We start from the raw sequence: 26,809 nt of genomic DNA, 5'->3' as shown, positions 1-26,809 counted from the left end.
CACTAATTAATTCTCTTTTTAAACCCACAGGGGGGAAAAAGGTGCCACAAAGGACAGCAAAAATGTGTTTCCACCAACCACAGCCATGAATTCACCTGTGAAGCATAACAGCAAATTAAAAGCAGTATGAGAGGGTACTGAATGAATGTTTTACAAGATTCATCCCAAATAGCCTCATTTTTCCTCAAAAAGGTTGAAAACAGAAAAGCAGTGAAGATGACGCTGCTGTCATTCATGCTGTACTTCGAGAAGCACCTGATCAGGAAATGTAAAAGGTGATGAAAATTGTCCTTTCTTATGCTTCCTTTTATCACCACTATGTTTTAAAAGTTACACAAGCATTTAAAAATAAAAGCTGTCTGTATTTATGCTAAGCTGAAAACTGACAGCAGTCATCCCACCTGAAGCATGCTGAAGGGAACACAAATAGAGAGGTTTCAAAACTAGAAACACATTTACTTCTTTGAAAAGTTAATAGAAAATATGAATTTGTGTTTGTTTTTTGTGGGGATAAGTGAAACTCGACAGTCTTAATACAACTGTAGTACGCATTGTTAGGTTTGTTTTTTCACTTTATCACTCTTACACAACAATACTTAAAATTAGTATAGGACAGACATTAACACAGACTAGGGATTTGTGATTACAGCAAGATTAATATGATTACACGCAGGAAAAACAGCAGCTTCAACTTAGAAGAATTAAGTGGATTTCCATGCACTTTAAATATAATTGAATTACATAAAGAAATATGAACTGAAGTAAAACTGCCACAAGCCTGGCTAAGTGTCATTTTGGACTATTAGTAAAGAAAAAAGGCAGATGATTATCTTAATCATCTTGTTTAATATAAAATTTGATTAACTGCACAGCCAAAGGCAGATGATTATCTTAATCATCTTGTTTAATATAAAATTTGATTAACTGCACAGCCAAAGCACAGACAGAACTATTGTGCATGTAAATAAAAGTCATGTCCACCCACGTCACCTGTGATCAGCTGCTTTCTGTGGCACTGATGCACAAATACAGTGAGTGCTAGTTTAAAAGTGTAGGTTTTATCTCAACTTTCTCCCTCCTCTTAACCCATATTTATGATCCGGGTCCAAACTGCATATTGCCATATTATTTAACAGCATCAGCGTCACACACACCCTTGACAGAGCGCCTCCCATAATCTGTAACTTTCCGTAAACTTATGATCTGACATGTGCTCCTGGCTCGCAGCCTGATTGGCAAGCTGTGTGTGGAGGTCAGAGAGGAGCTGGGTCATTGTACTTTTCTCTCTTTCATGCGAACAGCTAAATGTAGCACTATCAATATCTTCCAGGAGAGAGACAGTTTAAAAATGTGCACCCACACCCATTCCAACTTGCAGTGATGGCTCGTTTTTTACCTCCACCTTCCTCTCAAGCAGTCTTCAGCAAATGCACACATTTGATACTCAACAGATGTGCCACAAATCCAAAGAGCAGTCATTGAATGTTCATATTTTACTCAGGCTGGCAATAAAGAGAGTGGGCAAGTTAGAGCTGAACTGGAAGAAGACTTCTTCCAGTTCAGGTCAGGAGTGTCAAATCTGACCCAGCGGGTCAAAAAATTCATTAAATGTACTGCTGTTATACTTGGATCACTATTATTCAACCTTAACCCAAAAAATACCTCTGCAAATGTTTCTCTATCATTAAATAAGTACATTATGGAGAACATTTACCAGGTCCATAAGACCAACTGAAAGATCTGCCTCAATTCACTTCCTTAAAAAATTAAAATAAAATGTGCCAGGCAACTGAAGGCATGACAGGAAAGTGCAATTTTAAACATTTCTGTCATTCCTTGAGTCTAAAGATCAGGCTGAAAGGTTACAAAAACTTCCCATGTAATTGTTGTTGTAACTAAACAATAATAGTAACTTCTTTATGAGTGAAAGAATCTATGTAGGAGGTACAAATACTTTTAACTTTCCATATACTTCTAAATCCAGTGGAGTAACACTGAAATCCCTAACCTAACCTTATTTTTAAAAATCTAATTATTAACTTCACTTAGAGCTGGGCGATAGAACGATAACGATATGTATCGCGATATAACTTTTACTCGATAGAGAAATTAAGCTATCGCGATAGACCTCGCCGCTCTTGTCCTCTTAAAATTAAAATAAAAAAATTAAAAAAAAAGGTCAGCCAATCCAAACTAAGTAGCGCAGAGCCGAACCAATCACAGCCGCAGCGTCACGTCGCGTGACTTGTTACGTACAGCACAAGTGCCAAGCCGCACGTGTGTTTGTTTGGGAAGCAGCCAGCGGGTAATGGAGGAAATGAGTGTGCCGACTAGAAAAATCAACCGAGCGTGACCGAAGAGAAAACAGATGATGGTTCCAATGCCGGAGAGATTGTCGAACGGAAGAGCCATAGAAGTTCCGTAGGGTGAAGGTATTTCGGCTATTTCAAGTCTGACAAAAAACAGAGTAGCGTGCACTGTAAATTGTGCCGAAAGCAAGTCTGGAAATACAATAAACTGGTGCATACGTCACACTCTGCGCCACGTTATTGTTTCGGTGAAATGAATTTCTACAATACTGTTACTGTTAATTCTACTCTCTGCAGTGTTTAAATGCTTACATATACACACAGTTACTGTCCGTCCACACATACGACTCGGTTCTGCTTCTATGCCGCAGCTTTGTTTACTTTTTCCCACCGAGGCTTCTAGACTTCTGATTGGCCAACATTTCTGCACGGTTAGGAATCTAGCGCCACCTGCTGCTTTGGCATGTTCATAGCAGCGTTTTCCTTCATTTCTGCCTTTATGTGTGGACCAGTAATCATCCCACAGATGTAATATTATCTACAGCTACTCTTAGTACCATTGATGTTAAGTTAGACTCTTTTTCTCCAATTGATCTTTCTGAGTTAACTTCAATAATTACTTCCTCCAAACCTTCAACGTGTCTTTTAGACCCCATTCCTACAAAACTGCTCAAAGAAGTCCTGCCATTAATTAATTCTTCGATCTTAAATATGATCAACCTATCTCTAATAATCGGCTATGTACCACAGGCCTTCAAGCTGGCTGTAGTTAAACCTTTACTCAAAAAGCCATCTCTAGACCCAGCAGTCTTAGCTAATTATAGGCCAATCTCCTACCTTCCTTTCATATCAAAAATCCTTGAAAGAGTAGTTGTCAAACAGCTAACAGATCATCTGCAGAGGAATGGCTTATTTGAAGAGTTTCAGTCAGGTTTCAGAGCTCATCACAGTACAGAAACAGCTTTAGTGAAGGTTACAAATGATCTTCTTATGGCCTCTGACAGTGGACTCATCTCTGTGCTTGTCCTGCTAGACCTCAGTGCAGCATTCGATACTGTTGACCATAATATCCTATTAGAGCGATTAGAACATGCTGTAGGTATTACAGGTACTGCACTGCAGTGGTTTGTATCATATCTATCTAATAGACTCCAATTTGTGCATGTAAATGGAGAGTCCTCTTCACACACTGAGGTTAATTATGGAGTTCCACAGGGTTCAGTGCTAGGACCAATTCTGTTTACATTATACATGCTTCCCTTAGGCAGCATCATTAGAAGACATAGCATACATTTTCACTGTTATGCCGATGACACCCAGCTCTATCTGTCCATGAAGCCAGATAGCACACACCAATTAGTTAGACTGCAGGAATGTCTTAAAGACATAAAGACCTGGATGGCCGCTAACTTTCTGCTTCTTAATTCAGATAAAACTGAGGTTATTGTACTCGGCCCTGAAAATCTTAGAAATATGGTATCTAACCAGATTCTTACTCTGGATGGCATTACCTTGGCCTCCAGTAACACTGTGAGGAACCTTGGAGTCATTTTTGACCAGGACATGTCCTTCAACGCACATATTAAACAAATATGTAAGACTGCTTTCTTCCATTTGCGCAACATCTCTAAAATTAGAAATATCCTGTCTCAGAGTGACGCTGAAAAACTAGTTCATGCATTTATTACTTCCAGGCTGGACTACTGTAACTCATTATTATCAGGATGTCCAAAAAACTCGCTGAAAAGCCTTCAACTAATCCAAAATGCTGCAGCAAGAGTCCTGACAGGGACTAGAAAGAGAGAGCATATTTCTCCTGTTTTGGCTTCCCTTCATTGGCTTCCTGTTAAATCCAGAATTGAATTCAAAATCCTGCTCCTCACATACAAGGTCTTAAATAATCAGGCCCCATCTTATCTTGATGACCTTGTAGTACCATATCACCCTATTAGAGCACTTCGCTCTCGCTCTGCAGGCCTACTTGTTGTTCCTAGAGTATTTAAAAGTAGAATGGGAGGGAGAGCCTTCAGTTTTCAGGCCCCTCTTCTGTGGAACCAGCTTCCAGTTTGGATTTGGGAGACAGACACTATCTCTACTTTCAAGATTAGGCTTAAAACTTTCCTTTTTGCTAAAGCATATAGTTAGGGCTGGACCAGGTGATCCTGAATCCTCCCTTAGTTATGCTGCAATAGACTTAGGCTGCCGGGGGATTCCCATGATGCATTGAGTTTTTCCTTTCCAGTCACCTTTCTCACTCACTATGTATTAATAGACCTCTCTGCATTGAATCATATCTGTTATTAACCTCTGTCTCTCTTCCACAGCATGTCTTTTATCCTGTCTTCCTTCTCTCACCCCAACCGGTCGCAGCAGATGGCCGCCCCTCCCTGAGCCTGGTTCTGCCGGAGGTTTCTTCCTGTTAAAAGGGAGTTTTTCCTTCCCACTGTCGCCAAAGTGCTTGCTCATAGGGGGTCATATGATTGTTGGGTTTTTCTCTGTATCTATGAAGCGCCTTGAGGCGACTTTTGTTGTGATTTGGCGCTATATAAATAAAATTGAATTGAATTGAATTGAATTAGACGGGATTATTTTTTAAAACGAAAACGGAAAATCTCAGTTTTCAAAAATACCCGTGTACGTGTGGACGTAGCCTCAGTCTCTGACTGGAAGCGCTAATTCGTCATTCGGCTTTTGTCAGACTAAAGTAACTGTTAAAACTGTATGAAAAGCTCAGCTATACAACAAGGAGAGATTGAGAATTTCCTTATAGTTCTCAGTTTATTTGATATTGACAAAAGTTAGTCAGTTTTGTCTGTTATTCTGTAAAACAAACTAAGATTTATTTTTAGAATTAATATTTTGTTTCTAAGTGGAATTGACAATTTAGTCTGTTTCGTTTGTTCTATTTTGAAACTTAAACGCTTTAGCGGCTGCCTTTTGTGTAGTTTGCAATATTTGCCTTTATTTATCTGAAAAAGTCTCATGTTCCTTAAGTACATCTACCCTGTTGAACTTAGCAATTTCCTAATGTTGTAAACCTCAACATCTGGCAATAAACCCATTCTGATTCTGATTCTGATTATTATGGGAAATAAATATTTAAATAAAAACAAGCTGCTGATTATTTCACATTTTACTTGTGAGCAACGGCACATTTAAATCTTACAAATATAGTTATTTGGCTTATATCGTGATAGATATCGTTATCGCCTGAAATGAAAAAAACATATCATGATATGAAAAAATCTCATATCGCCCAGCTCTAACTTCACTGCAGTTAAATTGTTTGGCACCACTGATTAAAAACAAGTACTTAATAACTGGAAATGTCAGAGTTTGTTATAATTAAAAAAAGAGAAAAATTTGTTTTTAATTAAGAGGATTATTTTAAACTTTAAATAGAATTCACTGGTTAATTTATGCAAAAGTAAAACACTTACTTCCAAAGTCTAAAATGACAGGAAAATACACAGATTTTTGGATAAGTGAGATTACTTTAACTTTAGTGACCTATGTTCAAGTAGAGCAAGGCTGAGCTTAACACTAAAAACTCTTTAACGTGAGTGTGCTCTAGTGTCTGAAGAAATAGATTTTATATATGCAACCCAACTAGCAATGCAGAAGGAAGCTGTGTAGTACAAGTACGAGTTGCACTGTCACAAGAATTTGCATGAATATGTTTTCACGCTGGGACTCATCTGTTGCCAAGTATGTTTTACACTGCAGGAACTGCAGCTGACAGAACAGGGATTATAAAATTGATATGTATTTAAAACCAAGAGGTTTAAATCAGTCAAATTCATTTCACTTTGATCCATCCACAAATGTAAGTGATTTCCACATCTGTCATTGATCTAAGGGACAGAGTCAGTCCTGAACACAGGAACTATTTAAATGACACAGATTTTCAGGTACATTCACTTTTGTCTATGTGCAACTCCCTCATGTCAGGAGTGGAAATACAGTGTACAGGTCTAGGGCAGTGACCTGGGTGGGAATGAATTGGATTATTTTGCAGGGATTATGTTATCTGGGGAAATATTACTATTATAATACTTATGTTTATATTTCTTTATTTAGCTTTCTTTTCCTTTTATATTTCACAGCCTTAAGTGTACAGGCTAATTACCCCGAATGTACAGATAATCTGTAATCCTTTTCTTCTCTTTTTGTTTATATGTATAAAGGAAAAACTCTTAATAAAAAGACAGTTTAAATGACACATGTTTCAAGTTTCAGAGCTCTAATGTACAAATTACAAATAAACTACATTGCTGAGAGGTAAAATAAATTAATATTTAATTTGTGAAAGCACAAAAATAAATACCTTCCTGCAGAAATACTCCACAATTACATTTCTCTGTTTATATCCTTTCTAGATCATTATCACACATTCCTCTGATAATAACTGATGTAGATGGAAGTCAAATTATTTATTTTGTGCGAAACAGAAGTGAAACAACACATCAAACACACCGTGCACTTACAGCCTGAAGCAGTAACCCCAAGTTAACACTGAAAGCTGCGAACCACCATCGCAATGCCCATGGGGACTGGGGTTTTTAGTTTTGTCAAGACAGGTAACTACTACAAAGAAAGCCAGTACAAAGCTTCATTTGTACTTCAAAAGCTCAGATTTAGGTTGGACCCTCCAAAACATCTCTGCAGGACTATACAAGGTGGTTAAAGCTGCAGTACCAGCCCTGTGTCAAATGCAGTTTAGGTTAGCTATCATCTAAATGTGAACAGACCAGTTCAGGCATCCTACAGCTCAAAGCAGGAAAGATTTAAGACTCTGCTACTCAATCTTTTTAACTCTCTTTGGAATTAAAGGGATGGTGAATTATTATTTTGTTTTAATCATTAGCATTTTTAAGACTTGCAGTATTTGTGTAAGTATGCAAACTATGAGGGAAAATGAATCCAACCAACCAAACTACACTACTAAAACTCCCATAACTTCCACTCTCTACCATACTTATATTGATACTTTGAAGTGTGACCTCTGAATCGCTTTTTTCAATTATGCTTCACAACCAGCAAGCCATCATTCATACTATGTAACAAGAACAGAGAAATTAAAGTTAGCAGCTGTCATTTTAGTTCTTTGTCCTCCTGTGCGAAGGGTTTTCAAACACATTAAATAATAAAAAGAGCTGAAAACTATCCTAACATTGACATTATTTTCTTCAGATATAATTGATGTGCCAGGGGTGAGCTAGCAGCTGGTCAGGCTCATCTTTTCATAGGAAGAAAACTGAACAAGGCAGGCCGAGGCAGGGTGTGGGGCAGGAGAAACTAGAGAGGGCAAATTCAACCAGAGAGCTGCAGCAGCAGCAGCAAGTCATTACATAAAAGAGGAGGGTTATGTAACGACTGTGGGTTCGTGTTCAGGAACTCAGCTCGAGCTAAACGCATCCAGATGTGTCAGAGCAGGACAGGAACGTACACAGGGGCTCGCATACATCCGTAAATACACAGACATGGAGGAATGAGTATGGGGACAAGGTAGCTGAGCAGCTGAGACTGCAGAGTAATGCTGAGCCATAAGCATGAAGGGCACGCTGTGGTCCCGGCCAAACTAGTCACCCTGATTCACAAGCAGAAGCAAGGTGGGCAGACAGTCATTTAACTGTCCCGATGCATTAGTATCATATGAGCAACATGTACTCCATCACTGAAGCACAGTTTGATCAACTAAAACATGCAAAGCCCCCAAACCTGAGTGCAAATACGCAGACGTTTTCATTGTTCTGTCTACGAGGCATTATGTAACATCTGAGATTTCCTGATGAGCGTTTATTGTTGCCTCAGAAACTAAAAGAAAAAAAAAGTACCCACTCATTTCTCAATGCAGTGTAACAGGCCTAATCTAATGCATCCAAGTGATCCTGCAAATAGTTTATAAAGGAAAGCGGCATGGACAGACGTCACATTGACAGCCTGCACCAGATGCTGGCCAGTTGGCTGGCCCCCCAATCCTCTGAGATACGAGAAACCACGTCTACAGTAAAGACAGCGATGATGGGATTAGCTGTAAGTAATGCAACGCATCCAAATAGGTTATTTTACACAACGCTGTCAACTCGGCTGACATTAAATAATTGAGGTGCTGCTGGCCTGAAGAAGACAACATTACATTGTGAGTGTAGTGTTGAGTGGTACCAAGCTGTAAGCCAGTAATTGGTAACTGAGACAAAGTGCCAGTTGTGAAAATGTGGCTTCATGGTTATATGTACATAAACACACACACCTTATTTCCAGGAAGACGAACATGTTCACAAAGGGAGCTAAGGTTTCAGAGCCGCAGGGCTGGGAGCTAAGAAACCAGTTTTTTGGGGTTTTTTATTTTTTAAATATACTGAATGAACAGCTACACAATGTCCGTGTTCTTCCTTGATTACAGAAGAGGTTTTGGCCTTCTATCCCAAGGAAAATCACCAGGCATGTTATATATATATATATATTTTTTTTTTTTTAAAAAGAAGTTTGACTTTATGTGGTTTTATTTTACTCACAATCAATGTGACAAAAAAACAAAACAAAACAAAAAACAGGAAAATGCACAGATGACTTAGGAAAACACCGACTTACTGCAAACCAATTACATTGCATACACCTGTAGTCGCCCTCCAAAGTTTTATATTGCATTTTTTCTTAGCAGGTATCACCATGAACAAAAAAATACAGAATTTTCCTCTGCTTTGAAAATGAAAAACTTGTCATGTGTAATGTCTTCAAATTACCAGCTGTATATTTTAGGGGCTTTTCCAAGATCAAAATTTGTCTTTGGCCGGTGAGCATAAGCATGTTTAGAGTCCACACTAGGCCTAACGATTGCTCCAGCTAAGTGATATCAGTCTACTCTCACATTTTACACCAAACTAGTGCAGACCCACACTACTTTGTGGGGGTGTAATTCCTCTTACTTCGGTTGTTTGCCTGTCTGGCTAATGGTGGGTGGCTGCATAGCACCTTAGAGCCAGCAGCTAACTGGTGTTGGACATTAATAAAACACTAATATTCAGTGTAAACCCACTATTATGTGCATTGCTGACTACAAATATATAACAGTATTTAAACACCTGTTTACTGTGAAGTTACAGCCACTCATCTGCATTCAAGAGAGGCACTTCTGTCTGTCAGGGAAGAAGCTAACTACTATCAATTAAAACAAATAGTTTAACCAACTAGCATTTTGAATAGTGAGAGCAGCAACCCTTAGTCATGTAGTCCACTGGTTTGTGCACGCACAAATGGCAAAACCAAAACTTCAAGGCACACCTGTACTCTTATCTGCTGTTCATTCTTTTTTGATATTGTAATGCGGCTTCTGACAGCCCAACCTGTACCTCAACTCCATCCCTGCTTCTGATACTTTAACCCAACCCAACTGTCTTGTGCCTTCTGGTTCAAATTCAACACTCTTTAACTGGCAGATATTTCGTTTCCAAATGCCTCGTCAGCTAGCTTGACATCATGGTGGCATTAACCAACACCTCACTACAGATGCCACACGTCAGTTGAGCCCTGTTGATATCCCCTCTCACTAAAGTCGCAAGACAGGTAGCTTTCATGTACTGATGCAACAAATGAATTAATACTTAATTGTTGTATATCACAGCAACATATGGTTGTCACAAATCCTGTAGCACACTCATACTTACCTAGAACACACTACTTGGGAACCACAGGTGTTAACGTTTCTTGAGTTCAATTAATCTATTTATATTTCCACAATCTGTTAAATAATCATGATTTATCTAAAAGAACTGAAATTTGAATGTTTATCTATAATCAATCCAAGGTGAAACCAATTCTTTGTTAAGTTGAAACTTGATAAAATTTCAAGTAATTCAGGCTAAGAGCACTCTGCTGCCCTCAAACACAAAGCTTAACTAGTTGCTCTCAGGTTAAGGTCACATACATGAGTGGAAAAACGACACTTGTTTGCTTAACACATCTCCTGACCTGTAGGCCCTAAGCTTGCTTCAGTAGGGTTAACATTGTTAGCCAATGATTGATTAGTGATCTTCTCTGAGCAAAACAACATTTAGAAACGGTCATACACTCACAAGTTCTGATGCGTCATTTACCATACAGGTTAAAATCCAGCGTTTCACAGAGTGGAGGGGGAAAAAAACTGTAAATACGTGTACAGTTTTCCACAGAGACGTGCTTGAATTCACTGAAGAGTTAGTGCTTGTTAAGAGTGACTAAGGCTCCAAGAAGCCGTTGCTGCTTCACAATAAAAGCCTTGTGATGGCTGGTGGCTGGAAAGCTTTCATGGTAAAGCAGCAACAAGACATATCATGTTGGCTATAACAGAAGATTAACTGAAGCAGATGAAGAAAAGATGAAGCCACTGTTGGGAATTTCAGCTGATTATTACATGATGATTGGTCCCCTTTAGAGAAAGAAATCACTGAATGTAATGAGCTCAGTATGAGTCATTTATATCATGTCTAAAGAGCTAACTGAGCCCAACATGTAAACTCAAATAATACCTCGAAGTACTTCAGGTGCTTGGTGAAAAGTGCTTTTGATCATCATTACTTGGGGAAATTCAAGAGATGCCTACATTATAATGGGCTGAGTTAGAGCTAAAAGAAAGGGTTAAGTTGATCCACCAATTTGCCTTGACGGCCTCTAATTAAACCAACCTTTCCATACTGTTTCCTCTGCCTGGCATTTTCACTGACAAGATGCAACTCTCAGCTATGAGTTCACAAATAATACAGCCATCTAAAATGTCACAACTTCCCATTTCTATCACCATGACCCTGATGACCTCCTGGCAAACCGTATCCACTACTGAAAACAAAGGAGACTGAATTAAAAAACAACAACAAAAAAACAAAACCCTGTCGTAGTATTTTTAAGAACATAACTTTGGGAACCCCCTGCAGACATGACAGCTTTCACTTTCATTACAAACATGCAACTCTGAACTGCCATATTCACCCTTATTACCTAAATGACTACTACTAGTACTACTACTGTATACAGGCATTTTAAAAGGCATTAGAGAACTTCTTATCCTGGGTTTTAACATATCTTATTTAATTTTCAATTTTGCTTAATGTTACTTTCCCCAATTTTCTACCTTATTTTTTTAACACTTTTATTTGTCTTGTTTTATTTTCTCTGGCATTCTATTTTATTTGATCTACATTTTTAGTTATTCTCTCTATAGTTGAATCAATTATTTTATTTACATTTATTTTCCCCTTTAATTTTTTAACTTATGTTTTATTTATCTTGCGTATCATATTTATTTAGTTTTCTTAATTGGTTTGCTTCTTTTCGTGTTTGAACAAGACAGAAATTGTATAAAGTATAACTTAATCAACATATTCTCGCCCCCATTGAGCTCCACAGAAAACATTCAAAAACCATTTGCTCCAAAACTGAACCCCTCAGTCATGTATGCTAAGGACACAAGTTTCTTGTTACGTTATGGAGTTATTTAGGTCAAAGGTCTAAAGTCAACACTGGAAAGGATAATAAAAATCAGTGATCTTAACTGCTTTGTTAATAATCTACCCAATCTTCAACAGGCCAGTAACTCCATTAATGCTGCTAACACCACCTGCTCTACCCCCCCCCCCCACACACACACACTTTCCCCAAATCTAATGACACAGAAACACGTTCTCTGATGTGAACTTCCCATGAAGTACATGCACAGGCCACCCTCCTGGCTGAGGGAAACCTGACGTCACAACAGGCAGCATGTTAAAATATAAAACTCACACCTTCTGCAAAAACCACCACCACCCCTGCAGTTCTACGTTCCTACTAGGTTTCAGTTTTAAACCAAAACAGTGACGTGCTCTGTGGGTGCTCACTTTTTCGCCCTGCAAATAAATACAACGCTTGATTTCAGCTCAGGCCCTCTCAGGAGGCAGCAAGTCCATTCGAGCCGGTTCGTTCTCCACAGGATAGCACCCACACAACTACACACGCTCTCTCTCTGGGTGAATCGTACCTCTTACCCCTTCCTGGGGTTTTACCCAACAACTACTGAGGCAGGCTATGTGGTTACAATTGTCACTAGCACCTGGAATGGCATAACAGAAAAACTGCAGCAAGAAACTTTCCCTGGAAATATAGGGACTGAACAACTCCCAGCACCATGAAATGTCAGAGTACTGTGGCGTTACCAAACAGTGCAGCCAAATTTTGAATGAATCCTTCTGTGGAGCTTCTGTATAAAACCTCTTTCCAACATAAGACGTCTTTCCCTCAGTGTTCACCTCCAGTCTTTGAAGGCTCTAACCAGCTGTGTGCTTGTGTACAAACTCCCTAATAGCCTGACGTTTCAGAGGGTGACTTACATTTTGACATGCCGCTGCTCAATGTCCACTCGGGACAGCTCCTCCTCCTCCAGGTCAGAGTCCCCTCCAGAGCTACTCTCTGTTACATCAGAGTCAAAGGCGCTTTCTGCTGAATGAAGGTTGGCTGAGCCACTCAAATACAACCTCTCCAGCTCCAAGGGCATCGAGCCACTTTTCAGGAAACGACTCAGACCGTCCCGGTTGTTTGACGAGTGGCGCCCGGTCCTCCATGAAGCTGTGGGGGTTGCAGTCTCTGATTTCCGGTTGCTGCCTAGTAGCCGATTCAAGGCCGTGTCCAAGAAGCCACCCAGCTGCTGCTGAATGTGCCGCTCAACCTGCTTTGCCTGTACCACCTGAAGACGTTTGTGCAAACGTCGCAGTCGGCTCTCGAGCTCAGCCTGGCGGCTGCTATTGATGAGAGTGCGTTCTCTTACATGAACGTCGAGGCTATCTGAGGAGGAACTGCAGGGTATGGGAGGTGCAGGCGTACATGGCGGTGAGCCCTGCTGACTGCTGCCTGGCCGCTCTCCATCAAAACCCTGTGGCTGACTCGTATGGGTATCTGGATCTGCTTCCTCCAAATTCGCCTGTTCAACTGGGTTAGGGTTGCCGCTGGTAAAGGGAGAAAGTGCAGCTGACTGAAGCACTGGTGGTTCGACATTTTGTCCATCTGTGTTTTGAGAAACCCCAGAGGAATGCCTCCGTTTGAGAGCTCCTTTCAAAGGGATGTGCCCTGTTAAGGTCGCCGTCAAGGTCTCAGAGTCAAAGGGCAGGTTCTGGGGCTGAGAGTCGGTGGCGGCGGGAGGCTTGTCGCCATTCACCGCGACCACACAGCCAGAGCTGGACATGGTGGCCAGCTTCTTGGCCAGGCCGTTGACGGGTGCCATGGGCTGGCCGCTTCCGTTGGTGCCGCCACTCATGAGACTTTTGAGCTGGCCGCCCGACAGTTCAATCGCCTGCCTCTTCCTGAGGAAGTCTCCGCTGCCGTTGAGCAGAGAGTTGGGCAGTATTCTGTGGCTTTTCAGCACAGACTGTTTAATGAGGACTCCTTGCAGCTTAATTGACTCCTTAGTTGAAGGGACAGGTGTCACATCCGGGTAAAGATAAGAAGCCACAAGTGGCTGGAGTTTGCCCAGGGCAGAGGCCTGGGACACAGAGTCAGATTGGGCCTGTGGCTGCTGCTGTTCCTGGTTACCGCCTCCGCCACAATAGTCGAGGGGACACTCTTCGGAGGTGGCCTTGCACTTGGCGGGGCCGCTGCTGTGGATGAGGATGTTGCTGGCGTTACCGTTGTTCTCTGCACTGGCTGGTGAGAGACTCGAGGATGGGGCAGCCAGTTTGAAGCGGATGTGGTGAGCTTCGGCTGGGGCGTCGGTGAGAGCGGGCGCCATCGCAGCCATGCAGTGCAGAGGGACGGGCACCGCGGCCTGCTCCACTCCACCCGCTTACTGCCCCACCTGAGGACAGCCTGCAGGGACAAAAAAAACCACAGAAAAGAAATAAAAGTTAAGACTCACCTTATGACCAAAAACCACCCATCATCAAATTCTGATACTATTTCACATGAGGGAGTTGTGTGGTAAATTTCCCATCAGCGCTTAAGAGATAACATTAGTAACCTTATACAGGGATGTGCCTCATAACAAGGTGTAAACAAACATACAGATACTACCTACCTATGTTCATTTAAAACTGAAACCAGCAGCTCCATAAGTGTCATTTATATTCATTCATTCAAAATTACTCAGGTGAGGGAACCATAAGACCTGTTCTTGAAATATGAGAAACCATATTTGATGCAATAAATGCAGTATTTTAGTGACTGTGTTCAGCAACCAAGTATACACAAAAACATGCTTTATTCAAACCACTGCTTGCACAGTGAAATTTCTGTTGTCCACACTTCTTCTTCTATTATGATTATTATTATTGTTATAATAATGATATGAATACAATAATATTATTATTGCAACAATATAACAATAAAAACAACAGTAAGAAGAAGAAGAGGGAGAAAAAGACAAACAGTAATATTTTAAATACTAAGACTTTTGTATTCTTTTTTTTATTACAAAATTACTACAACTGTGTCATACATCAGCCATGATACATCATATATCCAGGGATCATCATACCAGCATAAATTTGTATGGTGACATAATAATGTCATCACAATATCATTACTGTAAAACAATATGCTTTTATGTGCAACAAGCCCAGGCATGTCTGAGAGCGATGAAGATTTGGTGCCTAAAAGGGAAATATTTCAACAATCTCCAATAAAGTGCGGTACCTTACAAAAAAAACGTACAAGAAAATTGTTCTACTCTAAAGGTGGAAACAAACGTGTGTCACCACTTCAGGAAAAAATTATAATTAAAATAAATAAACTTTAAAAACAAAAACAAAGAAGGCTATGGAGGAGGGGATACTAGTAGCTCCCAAATGTAAACAAGGGTGGATGGAAATTACTGATCCGGTTACATAGTAGTGAAGGAGGACTTTCAGCAACTGATTAAAAAAGCTCAACCAAAGTTACAAGTTATTAAATATTTTTCAGTTTCATCATGTGATAATATTGTGCAGCTACTGAACTGTTACAGGGTTAAGTTGGTTTAGCTATTGTTAAACAGCAATTTTATACTTAAAATGTCCTGGGGAAAAAGCAAACAAGGCCACATTTGTCTTTTGCTGTGTCACTGGATATAATGCTGTGTCACTACTACACTATTGCTGCTGTTGACACTTTATTTCAATAGATTCACACTTCAAATTAGCAATTTCTCATCAATGATATTAGCTCATTAGAAAAGGAGGATGGGCCATGCCCTTCATTTACGTGTACCCACAAGCTTCAAGAATCAAACATGAATAAAGAATTCAGTATTTTCAAGATTATCAAGATTTAATGCTGAGGTTATATCAACCACCCCTAATATGTACAATGGTTTTCTTCACAAGATAGTTAGAAATACTGGGAGAATTTGTATTTGTTTGTTTTTTTGTCAAACAAGGCAACAGGAAAAAGCAGGAACTCCTTGTGTTTACTGTACACCGACTAATCTTGCTGATGTTGGTAGTGTCCCACCCCCTCACCCAGCCCCTCTGTTAGCCAGGAAAAATCCATGTTTCATCCATATACTTAAAATATATTCTCCATAATAATTGTATATCATGATGGGAAAAACATGAATGCAGACTGTGCCTGTATACAACAAAACATTAAACAGAAATACTTGCTGTACAGGTTCTGTAAGACTGTACAATGAGTGGAAAATTACTACCACCACCCCAAAAGAAAGTTTCTTGCCTTAAATGTTTATTAAAATATGTTCAATATAAATGTACTAATACTAATGGAAACTCCATGACATTGACTCTTTGACATGCTGCTGACCTGTGAACTGCTAAAGAATAAAACACAAGCAAAGTTGAAGGGTAAGAAAATCCCGGGCAAAAGTGTTTTCAGTCTCTTAAAATACAATCGTTCACTCCAGAACCATTCTTTGGCTGTCACTGAAATCAACAATAATTTGTCAACAGAGGGACCCACAACATCTGGTAAGTACAAAGAAATTAAAATGCACACACTGACCTTGGGGCTGGTGATGCTAAAGACAAAGATGGAATAAACAGACAACTGAGCTAAATCCCAGGCTAATAAATTATTATTCCCACTCCACCCATGCCTGTGTGAACAAGCCCTCATTGTCTTTAACTTAACAAAGCTGCTCTTTAAAGAATACGCTTTGGAAGACATCTTTTTATGAGAGAGGAACAGGAAAAGCCAATGCAAATTACCCCAAACCCCACTGCCCTACATGTGCCCTGGTAAGTCAGTATGCAGCAGGGTTTCTTACAGTAAGTAGGTGGATTTAGGCCCCAGCATTAGCCCAAAGCACATGATGTCATCCTGACTGGATTCTTGTTTAATTTTCAGCTATTACACCTTTCCCTAAATTATTATCCAATTACATCTGTCAGTAAATTATTCAAATTTAAAGAAAACCTTAAGGACGTCAAACGTGCCAAGTATCTCTTGTATCTATGTTAAACTTTTAGATAAAAAGCCTCCCTTCTCACAATTCAGCAGATAAAAAGCGAGCTGCATGTACGCTGTAGCGTCTGCAGGGCGAGATGAATGGAGGCGGCTCTCAGTATTTTCACCGCAGTTTCTAGTCAGCGCGCACTACGCCATGTTGGTATTTCCGAAGCAGATTATGCAATGCAATTCATCCACCTTAAAAAAAAAAAAAAAAAAAAAAACGCCCATTCCGCTTTAAACACACTGAGCGAGTTCATGCAACACGCTGAGCATAGAACGGGGGGTAATTTAAATAACCAACCCTACGGACCGACTGCACCATTAGTGAGCCTCTGTAGAGATGCGACAAAAATAATATCCACATCCAACGTTTAGCAAAGCATAACGCAATCACCAAAATGTCTTCCTGATGTTTACAAAAGCGTTTTGAGAGCACACGGCTATAATAGTCTATTCATAGCCTTGAAGCCACCGAAGAGCAGAGCGATTGTAGCATCGAGACGTGGCTGAATATCTTAAGAAAACATACACGCGAGCAGGAGATCACGCAGCAGGGAAACTCGGCAGATAAATATCTCCTCCGTGGAGCCTGTCACTTCAGACACACTGTGTGCAAATTAACGCTGCTGATGCAAGAAACACAACCTGCCCGCAAGCTTAGCCTCCAGCTGCAGTGAAAAGCTGCCCATCCGCGACACATTAGATCTTTTATTTTGAAGCTCTCCCTTCAATATCTCGGCCGTAAACTTTGAGCTAACCCAGTTAGGCACGTAAACATTTCCAGCCTGCGTAACCTGTGCGCACCGCCCGGGCTGATAGTTTGAGGCGCATAAACGCCCAGCACTGACATGTATTATGAGAGCATAAATAACGAAACGGAGAATTAGCGTGAGAATGAATCCTGGCCTCTTGTTAGCATCTGGCCATCCCCAGAACTTATTTTAAAACGCGCTGGGAGCTAAATGCAGGGTGCAGACATGGTTTGCATTGTAATTAGACCTACAGGAACACATGCGAGGCAGCCCTGTTGTTTTTACATTTAAATCTACAGCGGTCCTCATTCAGTTCGCCAAACAAATGGGGCTCAAATGTGTCAAAAGCGGAGAAGTTGGGGGTAGACCCAGCCAAGTCTAGCTAGCTCGCTAACAAAGAAAAAGGAGGAACCTACCACGTGACGAGGTTGCACTATCCGAGGGAATTTCGGCAACAATCCCCTGCAGTTTCTGGTGGAAAAAAATCCAAGGGTGCTAACACGCACGCACACGCACAAAATGTGGCGCGTTGACTCGATCACTCAGCCATCAATTAATATCCATAAAATAATAAATGCAACCAGAGAGCGGAGGAAAAGGGGCCCGGGTCCACAGCGCAGAGCCGCTCGGGTTCGTTCCGGATACAGCAATGGGCGAATCAACGAGCTACACCTTACTCGCCAGCTAGCCTCGCCGAATATAAGGGCAAGGCCGCGAAACCGTCCTTTCTACTCCAAATTACTTCAAACGTAGGCGATTTCACGGCAATCCTTTACCGAAAAGTCCGATTCCCGGTGAGGAAGAGGTAATCCAGACGGCAGTTTGCCGCGAGCCGTTTTCTCTCGTTTTAGGGAGAGACGCTTAGAAAATGGCGGCTAGCTCCTCTCCCTCGGATTTGACTCTGACAAACATAGAAGTGCTGCGCGCGCGCGTGAGTGTGTGCGTATGTGCTAGAGCTGGTAGGCGGGAGACGTTTCTCATAGTCACCACTAGAGTAAAGGGCAGATAAGAAACGACATAAAAGCTCAAAAGAAGATCCCACAGGAGGGCATTGTCTTCCAAAAAAGATACCAGCGGACACACACTTTTATTTTCTTGCTGTACTGGTTCCGCGACCGCTGCTGTTTCTGGTTAAACACGCCATATCTATGCTCCTACTCCAACGGTACACACAGAAAATACCCCTTATGCTTCAAAGACCACCTGTGCGCTAAATATTTACGCGGAAAATCAACAATAACTAACAGGAACGAGGACTACAGCCGGGATCTGCTCCCCTAAGCAGCTATTTTTTGGAAGAATTTGTGCAAACAGAGCCTGCGCCTCTTGTCACTTTTTAACAGGAACAGGATCGCCCACAAACACCACACTACACTACACACAACAAGCTTCATGACGAGGTGCAGCCAGCGGCCACATGAAGGAGCTCTTCTCCACAGTGCTGCGTGTAATAAAATAATAAAAGCCTCACGCTGTGCCCAAACATAGCGCCAACTACCTCCAAACAAGAACAAACTAAGCTAAAACTATAAGGGAATCAATTTAACTCATCAGTCTTAAATGTTTATGTTTAGTGTCAAGTGTTACTGGCCGCATGAAGGAGATCTTCCCCACAGAGCCGCGTGTGAACCTTCATATTGTGCAAAAAACAGCGCCAACTATGTCCGAACAGGCATAAATGAAACAAAACTCAGTTAATGAATATGTCATTCTTAGCAAAATGTTAGGTCAACAAGAAATAAAGTTTCTAAAAAGTTTGTGTATTTTAACCCTATTTATTATAATTTTATTATTTATTAATATATTTATTATAAATATCTACAGTGCTAATTAGATTATTATTACTATGCATTATAATGATTTATTATAATGCATTCTAGTGGCAGATATTTTATTTTTCACCATCTAATTTGAGCAATTTATGACCAGAAAGTTCTGTACTGAGCCACAATACATATTTAATCCTTATAATGAAGGCGACACAGCCTGTTAAGTATCAATTAGTCTGACAACATTATAAAAACGTACTTTCTATGGCATGTTTTAAAACACTTACTTACAGCATTTTCTTTAGAACGGTCTCATGTTTTTGTTGCATTTATACTGCTATCTTTTTTTATTAGCCGCAAAACAAAACTGCAGGATAAAATATATACAAGCATGTTTAAGGCTAAAAAAGTTGCTATAATATACTCTGACTCCTACCTGTGTTTCTGTGAAATTTTTCAATTGTTGCCTAATAGATTTAAAAAAAAGAGACCTTTTATTAAAAGTTTTTAATAAAAAGTGACGTTTTCATTTTATTTTGACTGATGTCCAGATGCAGATGAAGCATTTGGGAGGGCCTGGATCACAGGAAGTCTTTGTTATTATAGACAAACCTCTTATTACTTTGTATTATGGAAAACCGATTCTGAGGGGATCAGACCAAAAAAAATGTTCACATCTGACTGATTTTTAATGAAAAGATCATCATGTGGATGGGTGACAAATTAAAGGAAAAATGCAAATCCCTGACCTCAGTAATGAGGGGGGATGTGGTTGCTGGGAAGTTGTAAAGGGGAGTGGGGACTAACAGAGTTATCATCTTATTGTAAGATAAAGTCAGTCTTATCAGTGTTTTGTATCCATGCAATGCTTTAAGTTCAAATGCTATGAGTTATTTTTTAGGCCTCAAAATTGGCCTTTGGAGGGCGACCTCACATGCAAGCATGACTGGCCCACATTTAGTAGGAATTTTCCTACAAATAACAAAATACTGACACCCACCAAAGAGCTTCTGTTTCTTAAAGAAGATTTTTGCAGAGGTTTAATGAACTCGAGCTTGTTTCTTAAATGGCCATACATAACATAACAAAGACTACTTCCCTTAGCTAAATGTGCATCAGTCATGCTTACGGGTGTAGTCAAACCCAACAGAGGCCCCTTCTGAACTAGGAAAAACCCTCTGCATTACCTTAATTAGTGATACTCAAGCCCCCCTTTTTAAAATAGTATTTTTATTGTATTTTATTTTTTTATTATTTTGCCTTTAAAAATTGTTTTTTTAAAAATTGGATAGTGAAGAAAGACGTGTCAGCAGTTTGGACTCGAACCCAGGCCACTGTTTTCTGCTTTCAAAAGCTTTTGCAATTTAAGGTAAGATTTAAACAGGTATATACCTGATCAAATAAGTAAACAAATTTCCCCACCTGTGGGACTAAACGTTTATCTTATCTCATCTAACAAATTGTACTTCCTTCTTCTTGACCTAATTTTGCATATTGCACAATTTCTTTTCATTTTTATTTTTAAGAGATGAAGTAGCAGCTGGGTTGAAGGCTAGCTTATTGGCTACTATTTGCAGCGATGCTGACTGACATCCACATCAATGGAAAAATAAACAATTAATATTTGCCACTGAACAGCTTGTTTCTAAACATTTACATTGTCATTTTGATTTTTTTCCCAGGCTTAATTGTGTCTAAATTGTATTGAGGCTACACACTGAGATATCATTTATCTATTTTTGAATGATAAACCTGAACATCATGTAGCTTCAAATTAATTGAATTTTTGTTTATCATATGAAGGTATTTTAAGCACGGCTCTAGCACAGTGAGTATGTTAACCTAATTTTCTTGGATGGACTTCAAGTTACATTAGGCACAACTTTAATTGAAAAATATGCCCTGTGTTTTGTTGAAATTGTTTAAAAAGTAATATCAGATTCAAGTTTCTCTTTCAAACACTATTTATGGGTTTTATTTTTTATTTTTTGCTAAGGGAGGCTACTTTTCTGCAGCTACTCGCCCATCACTAGATGATCATACTGTTACTCCAGTGTCTCTTGCTTGTCTGGTTTATCTTCTTTGACATTTAAATAAACAACTTTTAATAACATCCTGTGCACTAGAAGATAATCCTATAAACGACTCGTTGCACACTGACAGCCATTTTCCCACACTAAAAGAGAAATTCAACGTAGTTCTCTACTGAGAAGTGTTTTCGTCTACAAACCCGAGCTGAGATGTTTACAAAGTTACATTATATCCTCTCTTGTCTCACTACCATTTAAGCCCACTATTAAATGAAAATGGAAAAAAATATGTGATTTTAGATTGTTTCAGTACCTCTGATCTCCTGATGCTTGTTAAGTATTAAAAATTCTATTCTAACAGGTCTTGCATGGCCTCTGAGCATAATCAGACTACCAGAAAGGACATGCATTATAAACACTTCATTATCTGTGTGTGTGGAAATCAGAGGGAGGAAGAAAGCGCTTTACACAACCTGTCATCCACACACTGGTGATGGCAGCTACATTGCAGCCACAGCCACCCTGGGGCGCACTGACAGAGGCGAGGCTGCCGGACAGCTGCCGGACAGCTGCCCTCTGACCACCACCACCACCAGTAGGCAACGGGTGAAGTGTCTTGCCCAAGGACACAACGACCGAGACTGTCCAAGCCGGGGCTCGAACCGGCAACCTTCCGATTACAAGGCAAAGTCCCAACTCTTGAGCCACTCCCAACTCTTGTACAGTGAAGCAGGGGTATACTTCCATTTAACTCTTGCAAATTACTTTAATAAAATAAAGAAATATACCTTGTCATTTCTTAAGAGAAAAAAACGTTGTTGGCTTCAATCTCTGATCATTTCTGGATTTTCTTTTCTTTTATATTAAAGACTATCATTTTCAAAAATGTTTGTTGTTTTTATAAGAATATTACACTTTTTACAAACATAACTTTTTCAGTGAACCAGTCTTGTCGCTAGTTTCATTTCTGAGAATTTCTGCATTTTTTTTCTTGAAAATTTGATTGCCATTTCTTATTGATTTACCACAGTAACTTTTAAAAGTGTGATTTTCATCTCCTAATATTACTTCTTTCCTTTTGTTGTTGCTTTGTATTAACCTAAAATGACCCCCGCAGGTCTTCATGGGACGTGAACGAAAAACATCACAGAAACAAAACAAACCGATTTGTGACTGTTATAACTGGCAAATACCCATCCATCCATTTGCTCTTGCTCCAGGTTACAGCTGATGCAAAGATGTCTCAACTTCCTTGTGCTCCTCCTAGGTGATCCCTTCAGACTTCAAGGATATGTAATCCATCCCACTTGACCAAAATACATCCACAGGGACATGTCCACAGAGTATGCTAATCAGTTGCTCTTCACACGGGTGCTCAAAATCCAGACTACTTATATCCCTGATGTGATCTTTTCTCCAAGGCCATTGGGTGGCTGCAGCACCCCCTGGCTTTAAAATAAAGGTAAATGCATATAACAATTATACCTTTAACTCCATTGTCGGTGAACTCCAATCAATAATCCATGGGATCATTTTCCCAGTTTCCACACATGAAAATATGACACCTAAAATGAAACAAATAAAATAAAAAATAAGATTACTTGAATCATATTTAAAATTTTCAGACAATACATTTAACTATGATGGCGTAGTAGGAAAAGATAGAGGGTTAGGTGATGCGCAAGCTGTAACTCTTGTGGAATTTTTTGTTTGTACATGTTGCAAGTTACAGATATATAAGCTACTATCAGCTGCTCCCTTAATTCACAAGGCCCTTGTTGGACCATGTTGTTGATTTGGCAGATTTTACTTTTTATTTTACTTCAGTTCTTATGCTGATTGCCAATCCTGATGCTATAGAGAAAGAAAATTCGAACGGGCAAAAACAATTACATGAGTAAATCGATATCAGCACATTACACTAACTAAAAAAATTGTAAATTTACAAGAAAAAAAAGGGGGGGCAAATTTTTGAGGAAAAAAATAGCAAACTTTGGAAAATTGCCCAGTGGAAAATGGAAAGAACAACCCTTGAATTTAGGGGCAACTTAACATAAAGAACAGCTAATTTACATGACAAACGTGTGGCTAATTTCTGAGAAAACGAATGCAAATTAAAGAAGGGAAAAAGGAATATATACAAATAAAATTTATAGCAAATTTAAGTGGAAAAAAACGCAAAATTAGGGTTAATTGCAAATCTGGCACAATTAAAAAATGTAACAAACAAACAAAACTGAAAAATAAAAACAATGCCAGGGTTATATGAAAAACGAGGCGCAGTGTACGTAAAAAATAAATAAATATAAAATTGGCACTGTATGAGAGCGAAGCGGGACGTCAGTATACATGACGTTTTTCCAGTGCTGTACACTGTTGAGGGTCCGTGCACTCCTCCCACCGCTTGCTGCACGTAGACCTGCGCTGCAGCGTAGTGAAAATGAGTTTGTCGCTTGTTGTCTGCCTTAACAACATACTTGGAAAGAGGTGTTGTTGGTCTTTTATTACAAGGAGTTCACATTTCTGATTTTCTTTCAAACTTAATGTTCAAAAGTGAAGCAAAGTCACTCATTGGCTACAAATAAACACCATTTCTCCTATTTTTCTCGTTAATGCGCGACTTTAATCTCGGAATTTGAGCGTTTTTTCTGAATTATACCCTCTTCGCCCGCCCCACTATTTTTTTCTAGGACTCAGTCTTGAGTATCGTCTCCCCAGCTGTTTATTTATTATTTATTATTTATTTATTCATCTGAATGTCCTGCTGCCACGCTAACGCTAGCTAAAGCTAACATCCACTAACGTTATCGTTGCAAATTTTTATAATGAAAAAGTTTTAAATGTCGCTTAATGTCAGCACCACGGTGTAGAAATTAAAATGTAAGTTTACAAAAAGCGGCTCCTTCACTGAACGCTGTGTGAAGGAATGCGCCACTGGAGATTTATGCTATAATCAAACAGTAGTTTCTCCAGTTGCGGAGCTAACAGGCTAATGTTTGGAACTCCCAGGCTGCCAGATAGCAGCCAGCTGAGCTAGCAAGAGATGCTAACGCTCGCTAGCTTGTTTGCTTCCCGATCCCACTCTGACTTCTCAATGACTGCTGCACGTTTAGCAGAAAAGTGCGCTTAAAAACTCCGCCAGCTCAAGCCAAACAACCGGGGGCTTAACGTAATGTGTGTTTTTTTCCTGCCAAGCGGAGCGTTCATTTATTTTAAGAAAATAACAAGACAAAATCTTACTTACCTGCTTGTCCTGTTACTAACCGTTTACGACTCCATAACACCAGCCCCCCCTGCGCTGCTATTGGTCGAGAGACCAGTTCGAGGCTTTCTATTGGCTGCTGCAGATGTCAATCTTTGCAAATGCCCGTACAGCGGAAATGTGGACGAAAGTTCATAGCATGAAACTTCATTATCCCAAAATATATTGTTTTTATTTGAAAATGTTTCACAACTTACCCGTTATTTATGAAGCACACCTTTTACTGCCCCATTACGCGACTGTTCTCACTCAAAGTAACTACACTGTCTCCCATTTTGATGCTTTGCTTTTGGGGACTACTGCTTAGAAATGAGCCACTGGTTTTCACTGCACAATAAAAAAAACGCAAACATAAAGCTAATGGCAGCGCGTGAGTTTGTTTACTATATTCTGTTGCATCGTATTTCTAAGCAGATAAGAGCTGGCGGGGTGATATTTCACCGGTGAAAGGCACAATAGCGGGTAAACCCCTTACAAGAATGGAGATTCACTTGAAGCTGCTGATGCTTACTTACAGGCAACGGAGACAGGATGGGTGGATATATAAGTCAGTGAGGCAGCATTGTGCTGGCTGCATGAATATCCAGCGGTTAGCATCGCAGAGGGGCAAACTGTGGGGCTGTGTCAGTAAAGCTTAAGTCTGACCTTTCTCAGGTACGTGCAGGGGGAGTGAAAATGACTTAGGAGCAGAGGCCTGGCCGAGGGTGAAGCCTTTTCAACATTTAGAGCAGGGGTGTCAAACTCATCTTAGCCCAGCAGCCACATGCAGCCCAGTTTGATCTTAGGCGAGCCAGGCCAGTAAAACCACTGACAAATTTCCCCTTTCTTTAAGTGTGAAGAAGCAGATTTTGGGCTGGGCACCTGGGCTGTGCGCAAGATTTTAAAAAGCTGAAACCATAAGAGTTAAGCAGGTCTCCATACCCCACTCTGTTAAAAACAACCACAAAAGGTAATATTTAAAAAATAAATGCAAAAATAAAAATATATCCAAGTTATTCCACAGTCATTGAGTACAGTGTAATTACATGTGCGTTACAGTTTGCAAATCACCTTGGAAAAAACCTTCACATCTGGAGTTTTTGTAAGTATACAGCTTCAGTATTTTAGATATTTGTGGTTCAAACAATTTGAAAAACTTACCTTTTCATGCATTTTCATTTCTGTGTAGTCAGGCGAACATCACCACATTTTACTGAAAAACTACAGTTGTTAATGGATTCAGAGTGGGACCAGTGGGATCATTTGGCAGCTGGTTCTGGCTCTTGGGCCACATGTTTAACCACTGCACTGTATGAACTTTGTAAGCATCCCTTTCCCCTCTTTTTTTATTCAAATGTCACCATTTACATGTAAAAAAATGCATCTTTTGAGGAGGTATTTGAGATTTTTCGCATTGCCTTTTCATTCTTCAGCTGCTGAATTGATATATCTTCTACGCCTCTTACATGGCACTGAATTTAAATATGAATTTCTATTCAAGCCAGTAAATTAATAATCTGGCTCCGAATGTGAGGCAGACCTTAGCCAACATCAGTGGTCAACCTCACTGTTGTTGGTGAAAGAGAAATATTTGGAATATTGTGTGCTCGTTGATGGTCATGTGGTCAAAACTTCAGGGACACACATGTTTCACTTATCTACACACCTATGAGATGCGTCTGTTATTCTGAAATCAAATACTTCTACTGCATGAGGGTGAAAATTAACTCCCTAAAGACCAAAACTATGGGCCTGGCCCAGAAAATCCTTTAATAAAAAAAATGCACCTGCAAATTTAATTTAAAAAAAGAAGCTGGAATCCTGAGCCAGAGAGCAAGACCTCCTTTAACCTTCTCCCTTGAAAATTTGACATAATATCACCAGGCATCTTTTTCTTGTTACGTTTTTCTCTTCTTGTAACAAATGAAAAGGTGCAATTTCAGCTGAGCATTCACTGAGTTTGCTGTCATCACATGGAGACATATATTAAACTTTAGAATGAATACAGCAGTACTTGATGTCTTTATGACTCAAAAAACCTTTCTACATCTAGAAACTTTCCATAGATTTTGACTCTTAAGTAATAGTGGAAAGCCATTCAGTGGTCCAATTTTGGCAGGTATGAAAAGGATGAAGAGTGGAAAGGTGGCTGTTCCAGATGACATAACTGTGTGGGTATGGGGATGTCTAGGAGAGAGGGCAGTAGACATTTTAACCAGGAATTTTTACAACACGGTAGCGAGACAGGCAGCGATGGATACCGTAGTTTGGAGACGGTGGCACTGGCAAAAAGACTGGAGGCCGAGCAGATGTTAAGATTTTC

General features: G+C 39.9%; 1 protein-coding gene across 4 annotated transcripts in view; it reads right to left on the bottom strand.

Annotated features, from left to right (window-relative positions):
• LOC309712730 (KAT8 regulatory NSL complex subunit 1-like) overlaps positions 1–24,528 on the bottom strand; it is a 46,513-nt gene extending 21,985 nt beyond the window's left edge. For 2 of the 4 annotated variants that reach the window (XM_082543764.1, XM_082543767.1), the window contains exons 1-2: positions 17,863–18,791; positions 12,650–14,117 (exon numbers count right to left, since the gene is read on the bottom strand). In XM_082543764.1, the coding sequence (XP_082399890.1) occupies positions 12,650–14,049 (1,400 nt within the window). In that variant the 5' untranslated portion in view covers positions 14,050–14,117; positions 17,863–18,791. The other 2 variants (XM_082543765.1, XM_082543766.1) reach the window with 2 other exon arrangements.
• Positions 24,529–26,809: the final 2,281 nt, after the last annotated feature.

The sequence above is a fragment of the Aulonocara stuartgranti genome, assembly GCF_965226115.1.
Source record: "Aulonocara stuartgranti genome assembly, chromosome: 8".
In the NCBI taxonomy this organism is placed as follows: Eukaryota; Metazoa; Chordata; class Actinopteri; order Cichliformes; family Cichlidae; genus Aulonocara; species Aulonocara stuartgranti.
The sequence above is the reverse complement of the archived record's forward strand: the minus strand, read 5'-3'. Positions and strand labels throughout refer to the sequence as shown.